This window comes from Pseudopipra pipra, chromosome 13, assembly GCF_036250125.1.
Source record: "Pseudopipra pipra isolate bDixPip1 chromosome 13, bDixPip1.hap1, whole genome shotgun sequence".
NCBI classification, from domain to species: Eukaryota; Metazoa; Chordata; class Aves; order Passeriformes; family Pipridae; genus Pseudopipra; species Pseudopipra pipra.
Window position 1 is genome coordinate 2,462,160 of NC_087561.1, and position 16,409 is coordinate 2,478,568.

The following is a 16,409-nucleotide window of genomic DNA, read 5'->3' on the forward strand; positions in this document are numbered from 1 at the left end:
TGCTGGGCACCCCCTTCCTATGGGGACAGCTGGTTTCCCAGCCAGGGCAAGGGCTGCGGCTCCCCAGCAGTTGCTCTAAATGGGAGGGTGGCTGGTGCCAGCAGCTGGCGATGCTCCAAGCCTATGGAAGTGGCCCACAGGACCCCCGTGCATCCCAGGAAGCTGCAGAGTGAGGATAGGGTTGTTGGTGCACCCAGGTTTGTGTTGCTTTTTCACTGTGGCCACCCCAGGGATGCAGCAATACTGATTTAGACATGGGGTCAAATGCTGGCACAGCCAGGTCTATGCCCTGAGGAAGCCACCCCAGGGGCTGGCAGTCCCAGCCCGAAGCAGGGAATCAGTTGGAGCTGGGGGCAGCTTCCCAGCCCCAGCACACACATCTCAGTGGGTTGTGTGGCCAATGTGGTTGAGTCCACCTAAAATGAGGGCACCCACGTCCCTGCCAGAATGGTGCACAGGGAAGCACCAGACACCGCCCATATTCTGTGTCCTCTGGTCTGAGGGTAAAGAGTCAGGCATTTTGAAACCCAGTGCCCAAAATGTTGCCAGCAGAGGATGAGCCAGCAAGGGGAGAACATTACAGAAAAGCTCTTTATATCAACACTTTCCCTCCCTACCCCAGACCTTCCCTTTTTTACGTCAGCCCACAGCTGCCAGTGGTGTGGGTGGCCAGGACAGCTGCCAGACTCTTGTCCCCTAGAAATGTGGTGGCTTCAGCAGCTTGGGCTGCCCCAGCAGCCACCCACGTACAGAGGATGCCATCCTGGGAACTGGACATTCCTGGCAGGGCTCGATGCCCCTTCCCTCACTGGGCAGCAGGTGAGTTACTTGTGTCAGCCCCTCTTGGCAATGCCAGGATACGATCCATGGGGCCCATCCTGTTGCTCCTGTGGGCGGTTTCCTCCTACGCTCCATCAGGTGGTGAGCTGTGGCCCCACTGCAGAGGAGGGAGGAGAAGGCTGAGTCACTGGCAGGAGGAATTTGGGCAAATACCTGGTGATCAGCAGCACGGGGTGAATTCAGATCAGGGGTGAATTCAGATCAGGGGTGAATTCAGATCAGGGGTGAATTCAGATCAGAGGTGAATTCAGATCAGGGGTGAATTCAGATCAAGGCTTGCGGCTGGGAGGGGTGTCTGCCCCTGCCACTGCTCCATCCCCTCTGACTCAGCCAGGAGAGGATTTGGCCCCACATACCCCTGTGTGGAGAATCATAACCCCATCTCTGGCAGCAGGTCCCTGACTCAGCCTGTGCATGGCCCTGCACTGGGAACCCCGGTTCTCCAGTGCTCCCTGCGCAGCTGCAGCACCCTCCTCACCTCCCACAGCACCACCCTGGTTTGCAGCTCAGATCACCCAGGGCAGAGGAGGCTTTTGCTGCAGAAAGTGGTGAGAGCCAAGGGGTTTCAGTGACCAGGGCTTGGGGCACTCCTGGATGGCAGGAAATTGCCAACCACAGCCCCATGCTGTGGTCAGAGTGCAAGCAAACCCCAGCTTGTAAGGTGTGTGTTTGTCACCAGAACAAGCAAGATAAGGTGAAGCCAAGCTGCATGGCCAGGTGAGGCAGATCCTGCCCACCCCTCACTCCCTGCACCCCTGGGGAAAACGTGTCACCACTTCTGCATCACTCGGATCAGCCTTTCCCTGCCAGGTCTCTGCTGTTTGTGTGGACACATTGCCAAGCACAGAGCTCAAACCACCCTGTGGTGGCAGGGGTGGAGAGGAGAGGCAAGGGGCAACAATCACGAGCTGCCAGGGAAAACCTTTGCTGGGAGTGACTGGGGAGGATACGTATGTGCATAGGGATAGTTGTATGTTTGGCTGTGAAAGAGGAAAGCAGAAGAGAATGAGCACTAATGGGGAAATGAAAGTGTTGTGTGGGGTACTGACCACGGACCTTCAGCAAAGGAGTTGATGGCAGGCCACTGTGGGGTGTGAGAGTTGTGTGTCATGGGGACACTTGGTAAAATGGGGGAGGATGAACAGACAAGCTGTCCCCATCCTGTGGAGGGGAGCAGCACTGTGCTGGAGAACCCCACTGCCATGGGGAGGGAAAGCTGCTGTCTCTGACCATCACAGTGAGCTGGGCACCTCAGGACACCTGCACTGGGAAGTTGGCCCACGGGCTCTGCAGTGGCCAGCACAGGCAGGCTGCCACACTCAGCACACCCCGACGCCTTCCCCAGCAGCAGAGAAGTTATTGCTGCTCTTTAAATAATGCCCAGGAGGTCAGGTTTACCAGCAGGAGCTTATTCATTCCCTGCCAGCGAGGGCTCAGCCAGAGCAATGATGAACCCAGAGCACTCAGAGCTTCCTGCTCAGGATCAGGCTTCTGCCAGCACCCAAGCCTAAACAAAGCTGGGAAGTTATGCACTGAGCCCCCCGGCACCCCCCTCACTCCTGCATTTGCCGGGGTTGTTGCTGGCACGGGGCACAGGTGGGAGCAGCCCTGCTGGATGCCTTCTCTGGGCGGCACACGCGCTGCTGGCGCCGGGGGATGCCGAGCCCTTCGGGGGCGACCACTCGCTCCTGAGAGCGGCTGGAACTCATCGCTCATTTCTGAGCCCCCCCCAGTTGCATTCTGCAGATTCCCGCGGGCCCCAGGGGCCGTGCCCAGAGCTGCGGGAGCATGTGCTCCTCCAGGAACACAGCTCCGGTGTCGTGCGGCAGCGCCCGCACTTGCACCGGAGCTGGGGCAGCTGATGGAGCAGAGGAGTGCTTTATTTTAGGAAGCAGCTGCCTCACACAGGAGACATTGTTTATCATCTTTCTTGCCCCTGGTGTTTTATTACAAAGGATTATGGCATGAAAAGCCATTTTGTTTCCCTGTTCCCAGTGCATAGCTCTATCTCCATGATTTATTCCTCTCCACAGGAAACAGCTGGGATATGGCAGCCTGGGAAGCCGGGGGGAGACAATGGTGGGGGCTCAAACCTATGGGGTTGATGGCAGTAGGGATGCACCCAGTGCCCAAGCCATGGCACAGCTGGCTGGGGTTTGCCAGGGGGACCTGACACTGCTCATGCTCCTGTGTGACATGAGGAGACCTCGAGGGGTGGAAAAACAAAACCCAAGCCCTTCTGTGTTGGTGTCACCTCTAAGGCAACGTCACCTCACTCCATCCGGACAAGGCAGAGGTTGGTGTCCTCTCCTCAGGGACACTGCTGTCCCAAAGCCTGTATGCCCCACAGCCAATGCTGGTGTCCCCCTGCAGTGTCAGAGCCCCAAACCTGCTCGGATGAACCCGTGCAGGAATGTCCAACTGCTCGCAGGGAACTTGGGGGCAGGCTGGGCACGGGCAGCATGGTGCAGGGTATGGGCTGGGCTGGGCGCAGGGTACAAGCTGGGGGGTCAGCTTGGGAATATGGTCCTTTGCTGCTTCACCCAGAATCACCAACAGGCAGGATGGAGGCACCTCCAGAGCAGCAGCAGGAGCAGTTTCCCTCTGTCCAAGCACTTTCCTCACCAAGAGGCAGCCAGGGTGCCATATGCCCCTCTGTCCTCCTCCTCTGTCCCTGCTGCCATGTGCCTTTGCTGTGAGTCCCAGAGCAGAGCCCATGGCAGCACAGGTCAAACTCCCCTCCATGCAGCCGTCAGCTGGTGCCTGCCAGACGCTTCTGCGGCTTTCCAGGAACCAGCTCAGGAACCATGGGCAGCAGATAAACATGTTGTAACAGATGCCTCATGATGTGTCCTGAAGCCCCAGCCTGCTTGTGCACCTACATCAGGGTAGAACTATGGCTGGTGCTTCCTCCTATGGTGCTACCTGCTCTGCCGCCTTGTCATCTGACATTGTCCCTGATAACTGGCCAAGGGGAAGAGCAGGGGATGGACAAGCAGGTGAGGACAGAGGCTGTGGCAGTGGTGAGTGGCTGGGCCGCTGAGAGGCCTGCGGTTGCACTGATGGTTGGACAAGCCCCTGCTTGCAGTGTTGTGTCTCAGAGAGGCAGCTCTGCAACCCAGGCATGTGCCCCTCCCTGCTGCCTCAGACCAGCTCACAGGAACTGCACAGGTCACTTCTCTAGGGCGTGTTGAGCTGTGTGGGGTGGAGGGGGACGCATCGAGGTGTCTTCTCCAGCTTTGCTCCAGCTGTGGAGTTCCCTCTTGGGGAGGTAAATGGGTGGTGAGGTGCTTGTCAACCACTGCTCAGAGCTGTGGGCTTGGGGAAAACGGGGGCTGCCAAGGCAGAGGGTGGCAGGGCTGTTCATGGGGTCTGTGTGCTGGGGAGTGTTGAGAGCAGATGCCATGGGCAGGAGCTGCTGCTGGGCATAGCCCTTGGAGAAGCAGCTGTGGAGCCTTGCACCGGGGCTGGAACAAAGGCAGAGACCCAAGCCCCAGCTGCAGCACAGGACGTGGGATGAATTAATCGGGGCATGAGCTGGCAGTGCTGTGTGACCATGGGCTGGCAGTCGCTCGAAGCTGGATCAGGGCTCCTTCACCTTGGCACCAGCATTCTCCCATTTGCCATAACACCCAGAGCTGAGAGTGAGAGCCAGGTGATGGCTGCAGCTGAGCCCTGGGGAGTAAAACCTCTCCTGCTGCAGGATCCCAGCACCCTGCAGAGTCCCTGCCCTGCTGCCCCGTGCAGCCCCCACAGCCCTTGTACTCCCCACCCAGCACATGTCTCCTGGGTCACAACCCCACCTCCAGAGAAATCCCTCTGCCCAGGGGTGCCCAGGACCCACAGGCGAGGTCCCATCCAGTGCCAGCTCTCTGTGCTCACAAGGCAGTGCCCAGATAAGCCCGTTCCTTAGCCTGTGCTAAGTGTGCTATAGCCGTAGTATTTACTAAGCAGGCAGCTCCTGTCAGGTCAGTTTGTTGGCTGCACTGCTTATCTCTTTGCTTTGCTGGGCTTGGGAACATGTTAGTACAAACCACTGCTCTGTGCTTTGCCCTGCACACTGATGGCCTTGCTCTGCTGGGGGAGCTGTCTCGTGGAGTGGATGAGGGAATACATCTCCCTCTCCCTAGCTGGGACTGGTGTGGGCAGCTTTATTGTGCAGGCTCCTGAGGTCCCTGCTCACCACTATGTGAGCTGTTTAATACTACTGATTACCACTGCAGCTATTTGTGGCCACAATTTGCAGTATTTTCAGGCATCTCCTCTCAGGTGTGAGGGTAAGGTATTAATTCAAGGAAGATCTTGTGAACTACTCAGGAAAGTGGACAACCACAAGTGAAGGCACCCAGCACGTGAGAGAATTAACTGGTGCTGAAGAGTCATGTATAGTGATCTAGACAATCATGAGGTCTCCAAAGATCCAGAGGATGACCTGTGCACATGAACCATGTGGAGGAAGGTGATTCAGAGTGCACTAGTGTAATTCTAACAGTTTGGCAGTGATGGATATGGTGGATACACCAGCTGTGGAGACAGTATCTTCTTGGCTCCAGAACTTCAGAGAAATATCTATCCCTTCTCATCCCTATAGGCCAGTGCCTTGGCTGTCAGGGGCACCCCAAGAAGTCAGTCCCTTCCTGCCCTGGCCAGAGGGAAAGAGAGCCTCAGGTGCATGCTATGTGGTGTACTCTACAGGTTCTCCCTGCCTGACCAGGGGAGGACAATAGAGAGTGGAATGGGGAACCCACCTTGGAGCTGGAAGCCCATGTATGAGATTTGAGAGGGAAGAGAGCTGTTAAGAGGACACCCAAGAAGGCTTTCAGCATAGTTGCTCTAGAGATACAAGAAGGCAACCATCTTTTGGAGCAACCACTATGTGTGCTTAATCCCTACTTCCAGGGAAGCAGCCAGACATCGCCTGCTGATGGGAAGTAGAGAATAAATCCTTTGCAGTCTTTTGCTTCTACATGCGGCTTTTGCTTTATTAAACTGCCTTTGTCTTGACCCACAAGTTTTTTCTGTCTGCTATGTCCTGTCCTGCTGAGGAGGGGAATGATAGAGCAGCTTGGTGGGCACCAGAGTCAGTCCACCACAGATGCCAAACAGGTTGTTGTCCAGCTCAGCAAGGCAACCAGGCTGCAGAAGCACTGGGAGTCAAAGCAGACCAGGCACATCCCTGCTCAGATGGGCGAGTCCCCAACAGCTGCAAGTGCCCAAGGATTAACCTGGAGATACATGGGGGCCCCTCAGGCACAGGCACAGTCAGCTGGGGTCATTGGCCCTGCGGTGTCCTTGGCTGTGCTGCCCTCCCCAAACCCTGCAGGCAGCATCCCCTGAGGATTTGGTGTCTGCCAGCCCTTAGGGGGCTGGTCCAGGGTGTCAGGGAATGGCTGCAGAGCACCGTGCCCCAGTTGCCTTAGCAGACTCTGCTGTGGTGGCTCTTTCTTCCTCAGGAGGTGTCTCACCCCTTACATGCTAAATCAGGTCTCTAATTAATAAGTACTGGCAAATAACAGGATTAAACGGCTGCCAGGCAAAGGGAGCTGGCAGAGGCAAGTGTGCCATGCTCAGAGGCTCACCCTAGCAATGCATGGTCCTGTCAGGGCTGGCATGGGGACCCGGACTGGTTCAGAGAAAGCCCCAGCACGTGGTGCAGCCTGGGTCTGTCCCTTGTATTAGCAACATCCTGAGCTTCTGGCTCTGATGCTGGTGTGTATATTGGTGCCCCAAATACAGGTCCCAGGAGCACCCCCCTTTTACCTAGGCTCCCCTGATCCCAGGCTGGCAACATGGGTCCTCATCCTGGCCACCCCCTGCTTACCTCCCCAGGCTTGCCTTGTCCCCCATCTCCTCTGACAGATCGAGGCTGGTATTAATATAATCCCTGGCTTAATTTAAATCCTCCTCCCATCTCATGCCTTTCCAGGGGGGAGGAGGGAATCAGTGCACTCCTGTGGCATTCACTTGGCCCTGGAGCTGGTGCTGGGTTTAGACAGCCATAAGCTCTGGGTGTCCGTGCAAGGGGTCCCTGCTCTTGTCCCCCTGGGGAAGATGTCTGGGGGACAAAGTGAGATGTGTCCCCAAGTTTCGGAGGTGTATCTCAGGGGGTACCAGGCACTGGCGGGCAGAAGAGTTGACAATGCCTGCCAGAAGGAACCACACAAGTGGCTCCTGCTCCCCAAAACCCTTCTGCAGCCACCTCGAGGTCTGGTTTCACCCTCCCTCTCCTATCTCCCCTCACTGTTTGGCCCGGGCTGGAGTGACCTTGTCACTATTTTTTTCCTTCAGCTCTCTGTGATGTTTGCATTTGCTGCTCTTCCCAGGAAACCTCTTTCTTTAAGACATTCTTGCTCCTGGTCCCGCTTGGCAAATGGGGAGGGTGGAAGAAGTCTCACTCCTTTGAGCAGCTGTCACCGAAGTGACAAAGGGGGGACATGCGGGATTGTGAGGGGTGATGGGGGGCACTGAGGGGGCACAGGCAGAACATGTGGGTACTGTGCAGGGAGGGACAGGGGCAGGCAGTGAGAGGGCACAAGGGGACATGCCGGGACTGTGAGAGGAGTGACAGGGTGGGCACTGATGGATACAGGGGGCACAGTGGGCACTGTGAGGGCACTGATGGATACAGGGGGCACAGCGGGCACTGTGAGGGCACTGATGGATACAGGGGGCACAGCGGGCACTGTGAGGCAGTGCCAAAGGCTGACACTGATGGATACAGGAGGCACAGTGGGCACTGTGAGGGCACTGATGGATACAGGGAGCACAGTGGGCACCATAAGGGCAGTGCCGGGGGGCACAGCGGGCACCGTGAGGGCAGTGCCAGGGGCTGACACTGACGGATACAGGGGGCACAGTGGGCACTGTGAGGGCACTGCCGGGGGGCACAGCGGGCACTGTGAGGGCACTGACGGATACAGGGGGCACAGTGGGCACTGTGAGGGCAGTGCCCAGCCGGGCGCCGAGGGTCCGGGGGGCGGGGCCGGGCGGGTCGAAGGGCGGGTCCCGGCCCCGCCCCGCCCGCGGCCGGCGGCGGGAGGCGCGTGCGCGGCGCAGGCGCGGGGCTGAGCGGCACCTGCGCCCCGCGGGCCGGGCGGGCGGAGGGCGCTGAGGGTGAGTGAGGGCAGGGCAGGGGGGATGGACGGCGGGGATGGACAGACAGCCGCCCCTCTGCCCCCGCCGGGAGGCCCCTCGCGGGTACCGCTCCGCGGGCACCTCCCCTGGTCGCTCCCGTGGGACCCGCCGGGGGGTCTCGCCTCTGCCGAGCCGGGGCCCGGGGAGCAGGGAGGGGGGAGAGTCGGGCCCTGCGTGCCTGCCCTGCTGGTGTTCCCTGTGTTGTTACCTGCACACAGCTGCTGGCGGCCCTGCTGCAGTGGGGGTCAGCCGCTGGAATAGCTCACAGCGGGGCAGACGAGGATGTGCTGTCGGTGTCACGGCTGTGTCATGGTTTCCACCGCCCCGCTGACCTGCGGGCTCCGGAGCGGCCCGACATCACCTACTGGTCATTCTTAAAACGAGTCACTTGCTAACAAACCATCTCTAAACAGAAAATCTGCTCTGGGCTGATGGCCTGTGGCCGGACCATCTTCAACCCGCCCTCAGCAAGGTTTGGGAAAGGAACAAGGGTGTTGAGCAGCTCACCTGCCCAGGGCAGGGTTCCCCCAAGCCAGCGGCCCCAGGGAGCTGTGCTGCACGTCCTGTTTGTCTCTTGTGACATTTGCATTTTGTTCTTTGCTTTAGGACTGCTGGACCGTGCACTGCTACACAGATGTCCCATCAAGTTAGCTCAGCTATGCTTGGGTTTGGGCTGTTTCTGTGCAGGGAAGTGAAATTGGTGAGCCTTTTGTGCAGAAAGTGCAGAAATTCGCTAGAAGCAGAAGTTTCTGCTTTTGGCTTTGTGGTTACCACACTGTTTGGAAGGGGTGCAGAATCGAAGTTGAACAGGACTCCCCACAATTAGTGCAGAGAGTGGGGTTTGGCCTGGACAGAGTAGGAGTGCTGTTCTGGGCTCCTGCTTTGGTGGGTTGGAGGTGTCATCACTAAGCAGCACTGCTCATCCACACCCTTCCCGGGAATGTTGGTAGCAGGTGTAAGCAAGGTCCCAGGCTGTTGCCAGCTGGCTCACTCTCCTGGATAGCAGGTTCAGGTGCATGTTCTATCCTTAAATCAGATTGCAGAGTGTGTGAGTAGGCAGGCCAAGCAGATCACAGCTATCAATGTGCCCTGGATTGAGGGGAGGCACAGGGTGCACAGCCTGTGCAGTCATGTCAGAGCCCCTTCAGTTTATTCTGTTCTTATCTTGGGTGTAGCATCTACATGGTACTGGCTCTGCCCTGTCCAGGTGTGGGCTCTGTTCCATTTCACTTAGGGCAAGGGATACTCCTTGGTGCTTTGTTCTTGCCTGTTTTACTCCAGCTATCCGTACTGCTCTTGCAGCTTCCTAGAGCTCTGCTGTTGTTCTTCCATCCTGGATCAGCATCACAAACAAAGACACCGAGGGCAGCTCTGGCAACCTGGATGACTGATGTTTGTTTTTTAGTGACTGTTACACTGGAGGAAAGTGTTCCCTGGACACTCCCAGAGACAACTGTATCACCAGAGCAGGTACAGTACAACAGCCAAACAAACCTCTTATTCCATGTCAGGCCTGTAGAGCATCCCTGGGAGGGGGAGGATGCGTTGGCACTTGGCCTAGAGGCTGCTGACTAAGGAGCCTGTGGTGTCGAGGTTGTTGCAGTGTAAACTTGCACCTGAGCCCGAGCAAACTGGGCTGTGACAAGCATTGCCAGCAAGGAGCAGCAGAGCAGCTGGTCCCTGTGCCTGGGAAACCCCTTCTGAGCCGTGGGATCACGCGCAGCTCCGCTGGTGAGTCAGCATCCTCAGGGTGATCCAGAGCTGGCCTGACGAATCACTTGCATGGATACAGACCTGCACATTTGTAACATCCCTCCAGTGGAGCAAGTCAGATAGGAGAAATTATTTAGCTGGTGATGGTACAGTGGGAAGGAAGGCCTGGTAATAGGCACCCCTGGTGATTTTGCTGTTCCTGTGATAGCCTGAGGATGCAGACCAGGAGAGATGTTTAACTAGTGATGATCTGTTTAGAAAAACTGGACAAGCTTATAGATGCAGAGTTTTCACTAAAAGTAGTATAATCGGTACTAAATTGTCAACATTGTTCTCATCTTGCCCTTACAGTGGTGACCCACTGAATCCATTTTGGACCTGATGGAGGACTCATGTGCCTGAAAGCTCGTCCAGTCCCCAGCTGTAATCTCTCTAGTAAGAGAGATTAGAATAATAAGATCTCTCTCTAAAAAGAGAGATCACCTCCTATATAGGAGATTACCTCCTATATACAAAACTTGTTCAGAGATGGGGATGAAAATGCCATATTCTGTTCTTCTGTATGTGTCTTTCTGCAGAATCCACAAGTCAAATGGGTGTTTTGTACTATTTCTGAACCCTGCAGATTGCCTTGGGACACACCCCCCCCGTCCTGCTGCAATGAGTGGGAAGTCCTTGCTCCTGAAGGTCATTCTCCTCGGGGATGGTGGAGTTGGGAAGAGCTCCCTCATGAACCGCTACGTCACCAACAAGTTTGACTCGCAGGCGTTCCACACGATCGGGGTGGAGTTCCTGAACCGGGACCTGGAGGTGGACGGGCGTTTTGTGACCCTCCAGATCTGGGACACGGCGGGACAGGAGCGGTTCAAGAGCCTGCGGACGCCCTTTTACCGGGGGGCAGATTGCTGCCTGCTGACCTTCAGCGTGGACGACCGGCAGAGCTTCGAGAACCTCAGTAACTGGCAGAAGGAGTTTGTCTATTACGCTGACGTGAAGGACCCCGAACACTTCCCATTTGTAGTCCTGGGCAACAAAATAGACAAACTGGAGAGACAGGTGAGCACGGAGGAGGCCCGGGCCTGGTGCATGGAGAACGGTAACTATCCATACCTGGAGACTAGTGCCAAGGACGACACCAATGTGACAGTGGCCTTTGAGGAAGCTGTGCGACAGGTGCTGGCGGTGGAGGAGCAGCTGGAGCACTGCATGCTGGGCCACACCATTGACCTGCACTCCAGCTCCAAATCGGGGTCTTCCTGTTGTTAAGAGTGGCTGCTGCTTCGGGAACACTGCTGGAGCCAGCGGCTGGATGGGAACACGCGTGGGCAGCCCTGGGGCACTCTGAGGAGAGTGGCCATGAGGACAATAAGTGGTTTGTGCTCACTGGGGAGTTGCAGCCTCACCGTCTGAATCCTGCCTGGAGTTCTCAGGCACAGAGCATGTATCCGCAGGAGGGAGCTGTTTAACAGAGCATGTGAGCGTAGTCTTGCTTCCATCTCTGCCTGTTTTAGCAGGTTTAAAGGACTGGGTTAAAGTCCTTTAAATTCACTAAAGACAGTAGTGATCTGTTCTGTACCAAGAACTGCCTGCAGAGCAAAGCTGAGAGCACTCTGAAGTATTTTATTCCTGAACTCAAAAAAAATACTAGACCCACTCATGACCATACTGCCAAAGGAAAGCCTGCTCAGCATCCTGAAAAAACTTGTTGTAAAGACTCTGGCCCTTGTGACTGTGAAAAAGCCAAATACTGGAGAGGCTGGGGTGTGTGTACCTGTTGTTTGGGATAAGTGCATTGTGTCCTGAGACTGACTTGTGATGAGAATTGTTAGAGCTCTGATCTGGAGCAATATATGAAGGAGAGATGGGCCTGTGTTTGAATGTGACAGCATTGTTTCTTTGTAGCTGCCTATTTCTGGTCTGTTTTTCCTCACCTTTTTTTGTCTTGTGTGAGTGTTATTTTTTGTTATTTATGTCTGTTGTTGTTTAATATATGTTTCCTTGTCTCTTGTGGAGGCTCAACACCAGATCTCACTTCTCATACCTTGAAGCCCTGGGTGAAAAATACTGATGTGGACACTCGCCAGGTCATGTCGAAGTGTTTGGAGCTACTCAGGAGATCTGCAGTGTGAAACTTCAGCTGGTTTCTGTCACAAGTAATCGCTGTGCTCAGATGATGTGCTCTGGCAGACCAGATGGTAGGTGGGTGGGCTGTCTCTTAGGTGTGCAGGTGGTTGGGGGACTCAGGCATGGTCAGCTGTTAAATCCCCTCTCTGTCTGGTGCCAGTGACCACTGTGCTTCATTAGCTGATGGATCCACATCTTCAGTTGCTCCAGCACGGATGTTCCCATCTGAATGCTGCAACATGGAACCATTCAGTGTATCCCCTGTTGTGTCAGGTGCAGTGCTGCTGAGCACAGTTAACCCATGCCATTCCCTCATGGGAAATCCAGTGTGTGTTATCTGTAATTCCTATGACAGACTTCACTGAGAGAAGACACTGAGAGTGTCTGGTCAGTTAACTGGCTGCTGTGTTCAGTCCAAAGGGGAGAGAGCTGCACCAGTTTCACCTCTGTTCAAGGTGGCTGAAAAATGGAGATGGGGGCCCAAAGTACATTCTAGAAAGGATGCCGGGCTCCTGCCCCCTGCTAGGTGTTAGTTCCAGGCTCTATGTATAGCAAAGAGATGAGTGCTTGCTGACTGCAGCCTTTGCCACTCAAACCTCATGTCCTGCAACTTCCCCTGCAAACGTTTGGCCAAAGCTGTGACTGCCCATGGGCACGTAGGAGCCCACTCTGAGCACGTAAACACCAGCTGCTGAGTGTGATTCCCACTCTGATGAGCTGCTGGATGGTAAATTTTGCAGCTCAGATCAAGCAGTGATGCTGTGCTTTGGAGCAGGGCAATCTCTGCCCTGTGCCAGCAGCTTGCTGCCATCACGATGCATCTCTGAGCATGCAGAGCATGAGCATTCCCCCATTTCCTCTGGGGGAGCCCGGGGTGATCCTGCCTTTCTCTGCAGGCCAACTGTGCATGGAAGGGGCTGGAGAATTAATGCAAAGTTCTTTAGAGGGATCTGATTTCTGAACGGGGCTGAACACTCGTATTCATGGGGAGTGAATGCTATCTGAGCAGCTCTTGCAACCTCTGGAAAAATAGGTTCTTTAAGGAGAAGGTTCTGTTGGTGCAAGAGATTTTTATAGAATGTTATTGTTATTGTTTATTTACCTATGTCTGACTTCCCCAGGCCTCTAGATTTTTCTTCAGTTAACATTGCATGATATTTCCTTCAAGATCCCAGCCTCTGACCTGCAGTTCCAGTTTCCGTCTCTGAACAGCCCCGTTCCCCTGGAGCTGGTTTCTGCAGGGGCCCAGGGTTGGAACAGGCTCCAGTCCTTTTGTGCTGGCTGGCCCTGCCAGGGGGGCTGATGAGGAGCCAGGAGACATTTTCTTTTCATAAGTTTCCTAAAGAGCAGAGGTGTTCAAAAGGAGGGGATATCACAGCTCTGCCAGGCTGGGACCACTCAGAGGCGGCAGCATCGGCTCCCACTGCTGTGCCAGGGACATGCACATCTCCTGGATGGCTTGGACACCTTTCCCTGCTCATCCCTTTGCTTTCTAGCCTGGGGCTCCCTCTGCCTGTCACTGCACTGTACTTGCTGTCCACTGTCCCCAGGGCTGGGCCTCTGCAAACAGCATTGGGCTCCATTTGCTGTTGGCAGGAGCCGTTTTTTACCATGCACCGTTTGTGCCAGGGCTGAAGGATGGACCTTCTGTAAAGCTGAGGTCTCTCCCTGCCTGTCCATCAGCAGGGCAGGGCAGCAGGACAAGGTGAGCTCTTGTGCATGAATGGGGAAAAATTTGGGGCTCTTGATGAGGGCTTGTAGCCAGACCATACCTCCAGGCATCCCTGGTACCTCCCCCTGGAGGTCCCAAACCCACCTCCCAAGCCCAGAGCACAGTGCTACATTATCAGGGAAGCAGTATAAGGTTTTCCCTCAGCTCCTATCCACCAGACCTCGGGTCTTGCCTCCTGCCTTAACAGCAGCTGCTGAGAGCATCTCCAAGGTACCCAGCATAGATCTCCTGCTCCAGGAGTTCCTACAACTGTGGGAACCTGTTGCCAGCTCAAGTTTTAAAAATCCTGATGGCTGTTAGACACACTGTAGAAAAAGAAACCAAAAAAAAAACACCCCAAAAATCAGTAGTTGTCTGGGCTTAAGTACAAGTTAATTGCAGCCACCAAGAGCTTGCAGCAGGAACTGTCCCTGTGCAGGTGACACACGCAGCCCTGTCAGCCCTGCCGAGCCTGGGGGAACAGGAGCATCCATGTTGCCATGGCTCTGGAGATTTTACAGGCTTTCCCACAGCAGTGGTAAAAATAAAACCCAGAAGCATTCCCAGCTCGGATTCACCTCCCTGCTAATGCCAAGCTGGGGTATACTCTTTTTCTAGCATCTCTTCCCAGGGAGGACATGCACATCCCAGCAGAGACCTGCCTTTGGGTTTTATCAGGAAGAGGCTGCCTGCTTGGTTTATTCTGTTCTCCTGAGAGATGTGGTTGGTTACAGCATTTGGCAGAGAGAAGTCACTAAGGGATCAGGGATCAGAGGGGTTGGTTATTCCTTAGTGTGCCTAACTAGACCAGGAGCTGAAGGAATAGAACTCACGAGCTGAATCCAATGAGCAGTTTTGCCTTTTCAAGAGTGTATCAGAAAACACTTTCATAACAGAAACCTTCCACATTGCTTCCTTCTGTCACTATATTTTAAATTCTCAGCCTGGGCTCTCAGCAGCAAGCCCGGTACTTTCCTTTGAGTTCTTCCTGTGATCTTGGAACTGATCCCTCAGGCTCCAGGGGGTTGTAACCAGGCATGATTTCCATAGGATGCCAAGAAGGAAATCAGCATATGGGGACTGTTCTTGTTCGCTGTCCTGCCAGGATGGCTGCTTATTTTGGGAGGCTTTCTCTGTGTTTGCAGAGCCTGTGCCTGCTGTTTCTTTTGGCAGAACCTTTTAGTTTATTTTCCTCATGGGTCTTGCCTATCCACGATTCCAGGAGGCAGTGGAGGGTCCAAAGTCCTTGGAAATCATGCTTTTAAAATGTGGGCTGGAGTATCTGAGGGCCTCCAGCCCCTTAATTTGGCCATTTCAAAAGAGAGCTGAAAACAGACAGTGAACAGGATCCGGAGGGAGATGATTCTGGCCTTGGAAGCATCACAGGGTTTGGGTGAGGCTGTTCCACTCCTGGAACAGAGAAGCTGTGGGTGCCTCATTCCTGGGAGTGGAAGTGCCTGGATGGAGCTCTGAGCAACCTGGTCTAGTGGAAGCTGCCCCTGCCTGTGGCAGGGGAGTTGGGACCAGGTGATCTTTAAGGTCCCCTCCAACCCAGGCAGTTCTACCATTCTATGATTCTATGACTTCCCACCAGCTATTCCCTCCTGGTATTCAGGCAATTCCCTGGTATAGCCAGACTGTGCCCAGAGATGGAGAGAAAGCAGCTGGGTGCCTGAGAAGTGGCAGGTGAGGACTTCCTCCAGGGCAGGGAGGTGACAGTACCACACCATGGTTCTGGCAGGCAGGACTGCTTGCCTGGCACAGCTCACCCCTCACAGCCCTTTCCCTGCCTGAACTGAAGTCAGGACCAGGCTGGGGGAGCTGCCCTGAGGAGCAGCCTGAGTGTGCCCTGCCCTGGCTGCTGTGCCCACTGTGCCCTCTGTCCCCTCTGCCAAGTGTCAGTGCAGGTGGAAGGATGCAGGGCTGAGCCAGGGCAGCCCTGGGTTTGCCTCCAGCACTGCCCCCTTTCCCTGAGCCTTCCTGCTCATCCCACACCACCTTTCCAGGGCTGAGCCCAAGCCCTTGCTAAGAGGGCAAGACAGGAGACAGTACCTGCCTGTGTGGCCTCAGAGGAATGTGCTCTGTGGTCAGGGCTAGGGATGGCTGTGGCTGGATGTCCAGAGTAGCTTTTATGTACTGTTCCCATGCTGAGAGCTGTGCAGGACCGAGCCCATTGTAGAGAAGGGCTCTGGAGGGAGCCGCCGGTGATGTTTCTGGTGTGTCCCGGTGAGCCGCCGCGGGGGCCGGGCAGGGCAGGGAGGGGGATCGGGGCCGCGGGGGGAACAGGGGCTCGTCCCTGCCTTGTCCCCTGCCTGGGCAGCCGCCGCTGCGTCCGGCGGCCGCGGGGAGGAGCCGCAGGACCGGGGATGCGGGGCCGCAGGACGGGAGATGCGGGGGCGGCCGGCAGGAGCATCAGCCTGGCGGCCCTTCGCCCCTGGGGAGGGCTGGGGACCCATGGTCATCACCAACACCCCTGAGTGCCGCCCTCCCCTTCTCTCCCCTTTCCTCTCCTCTGCCAGGGGCGCGCAGGGCCATCTCCCGGAGCGGCCGGGCACAGGATGGAGGGGTGGGAGTCACCTTGCCCTTTTGCCGGCAAGGCAACCCATGGGACCTGCTCCAGGGTCCCCTTCTCTGGTCCAGCCTTTGTGGGAGCAAAGCGCAGCCACAGTTCAGCCACTAGACTCCTCCTGGGAGTTCTCCTGATGGGCTTTACAGAGATGTGCTTTGGTACGAATCAGAGTTTATTTATTCCTTGTCTTTTCTCAGCCAGTTCCTGGAGGGCACTGCGTGCCCAGGAAAGGAGCTGTGAGGGCAGGATCCATGTGCCCGGGGGGGTGGCAGCCGGGCACAGCCAAGGGCACACCTGAGAAGGCTACATGTGTCCTTC

The 16,409-nt window shown here is 55.8% G+C and overlaps 1 protein-coding gene across 1 annotated transcript; it reads left to right on the forward strand.

Moving 5' to 3' along the window:
• The first annotated feature begins 7,921 nt into the window (after nucleotides 1-7,921).
• LOC135421302 (ras-related protein Rab-9B-like) lies at nucleotides 7,922-11,706 on the forward strand. Its single transcript, XM_064669616.1, is given in 4 exon segments — nucleotides 7,922-7,953; nucleotides 9,277-9,408; nucleotides 9,410-9,444; nucleotides 10,266-11,706. Coding segments are annotated over 3 exon segments (774 nt in total). The 5' UTR covers nucleotides 7,922-7,953; nucleotides 9,277-9,357; the 3' UTR covers nucleotides 10,954-11,706.
• The last annotated feature ends 4,703 nt before the right edge of the window (nucleotides 11,707-16,409 follow it).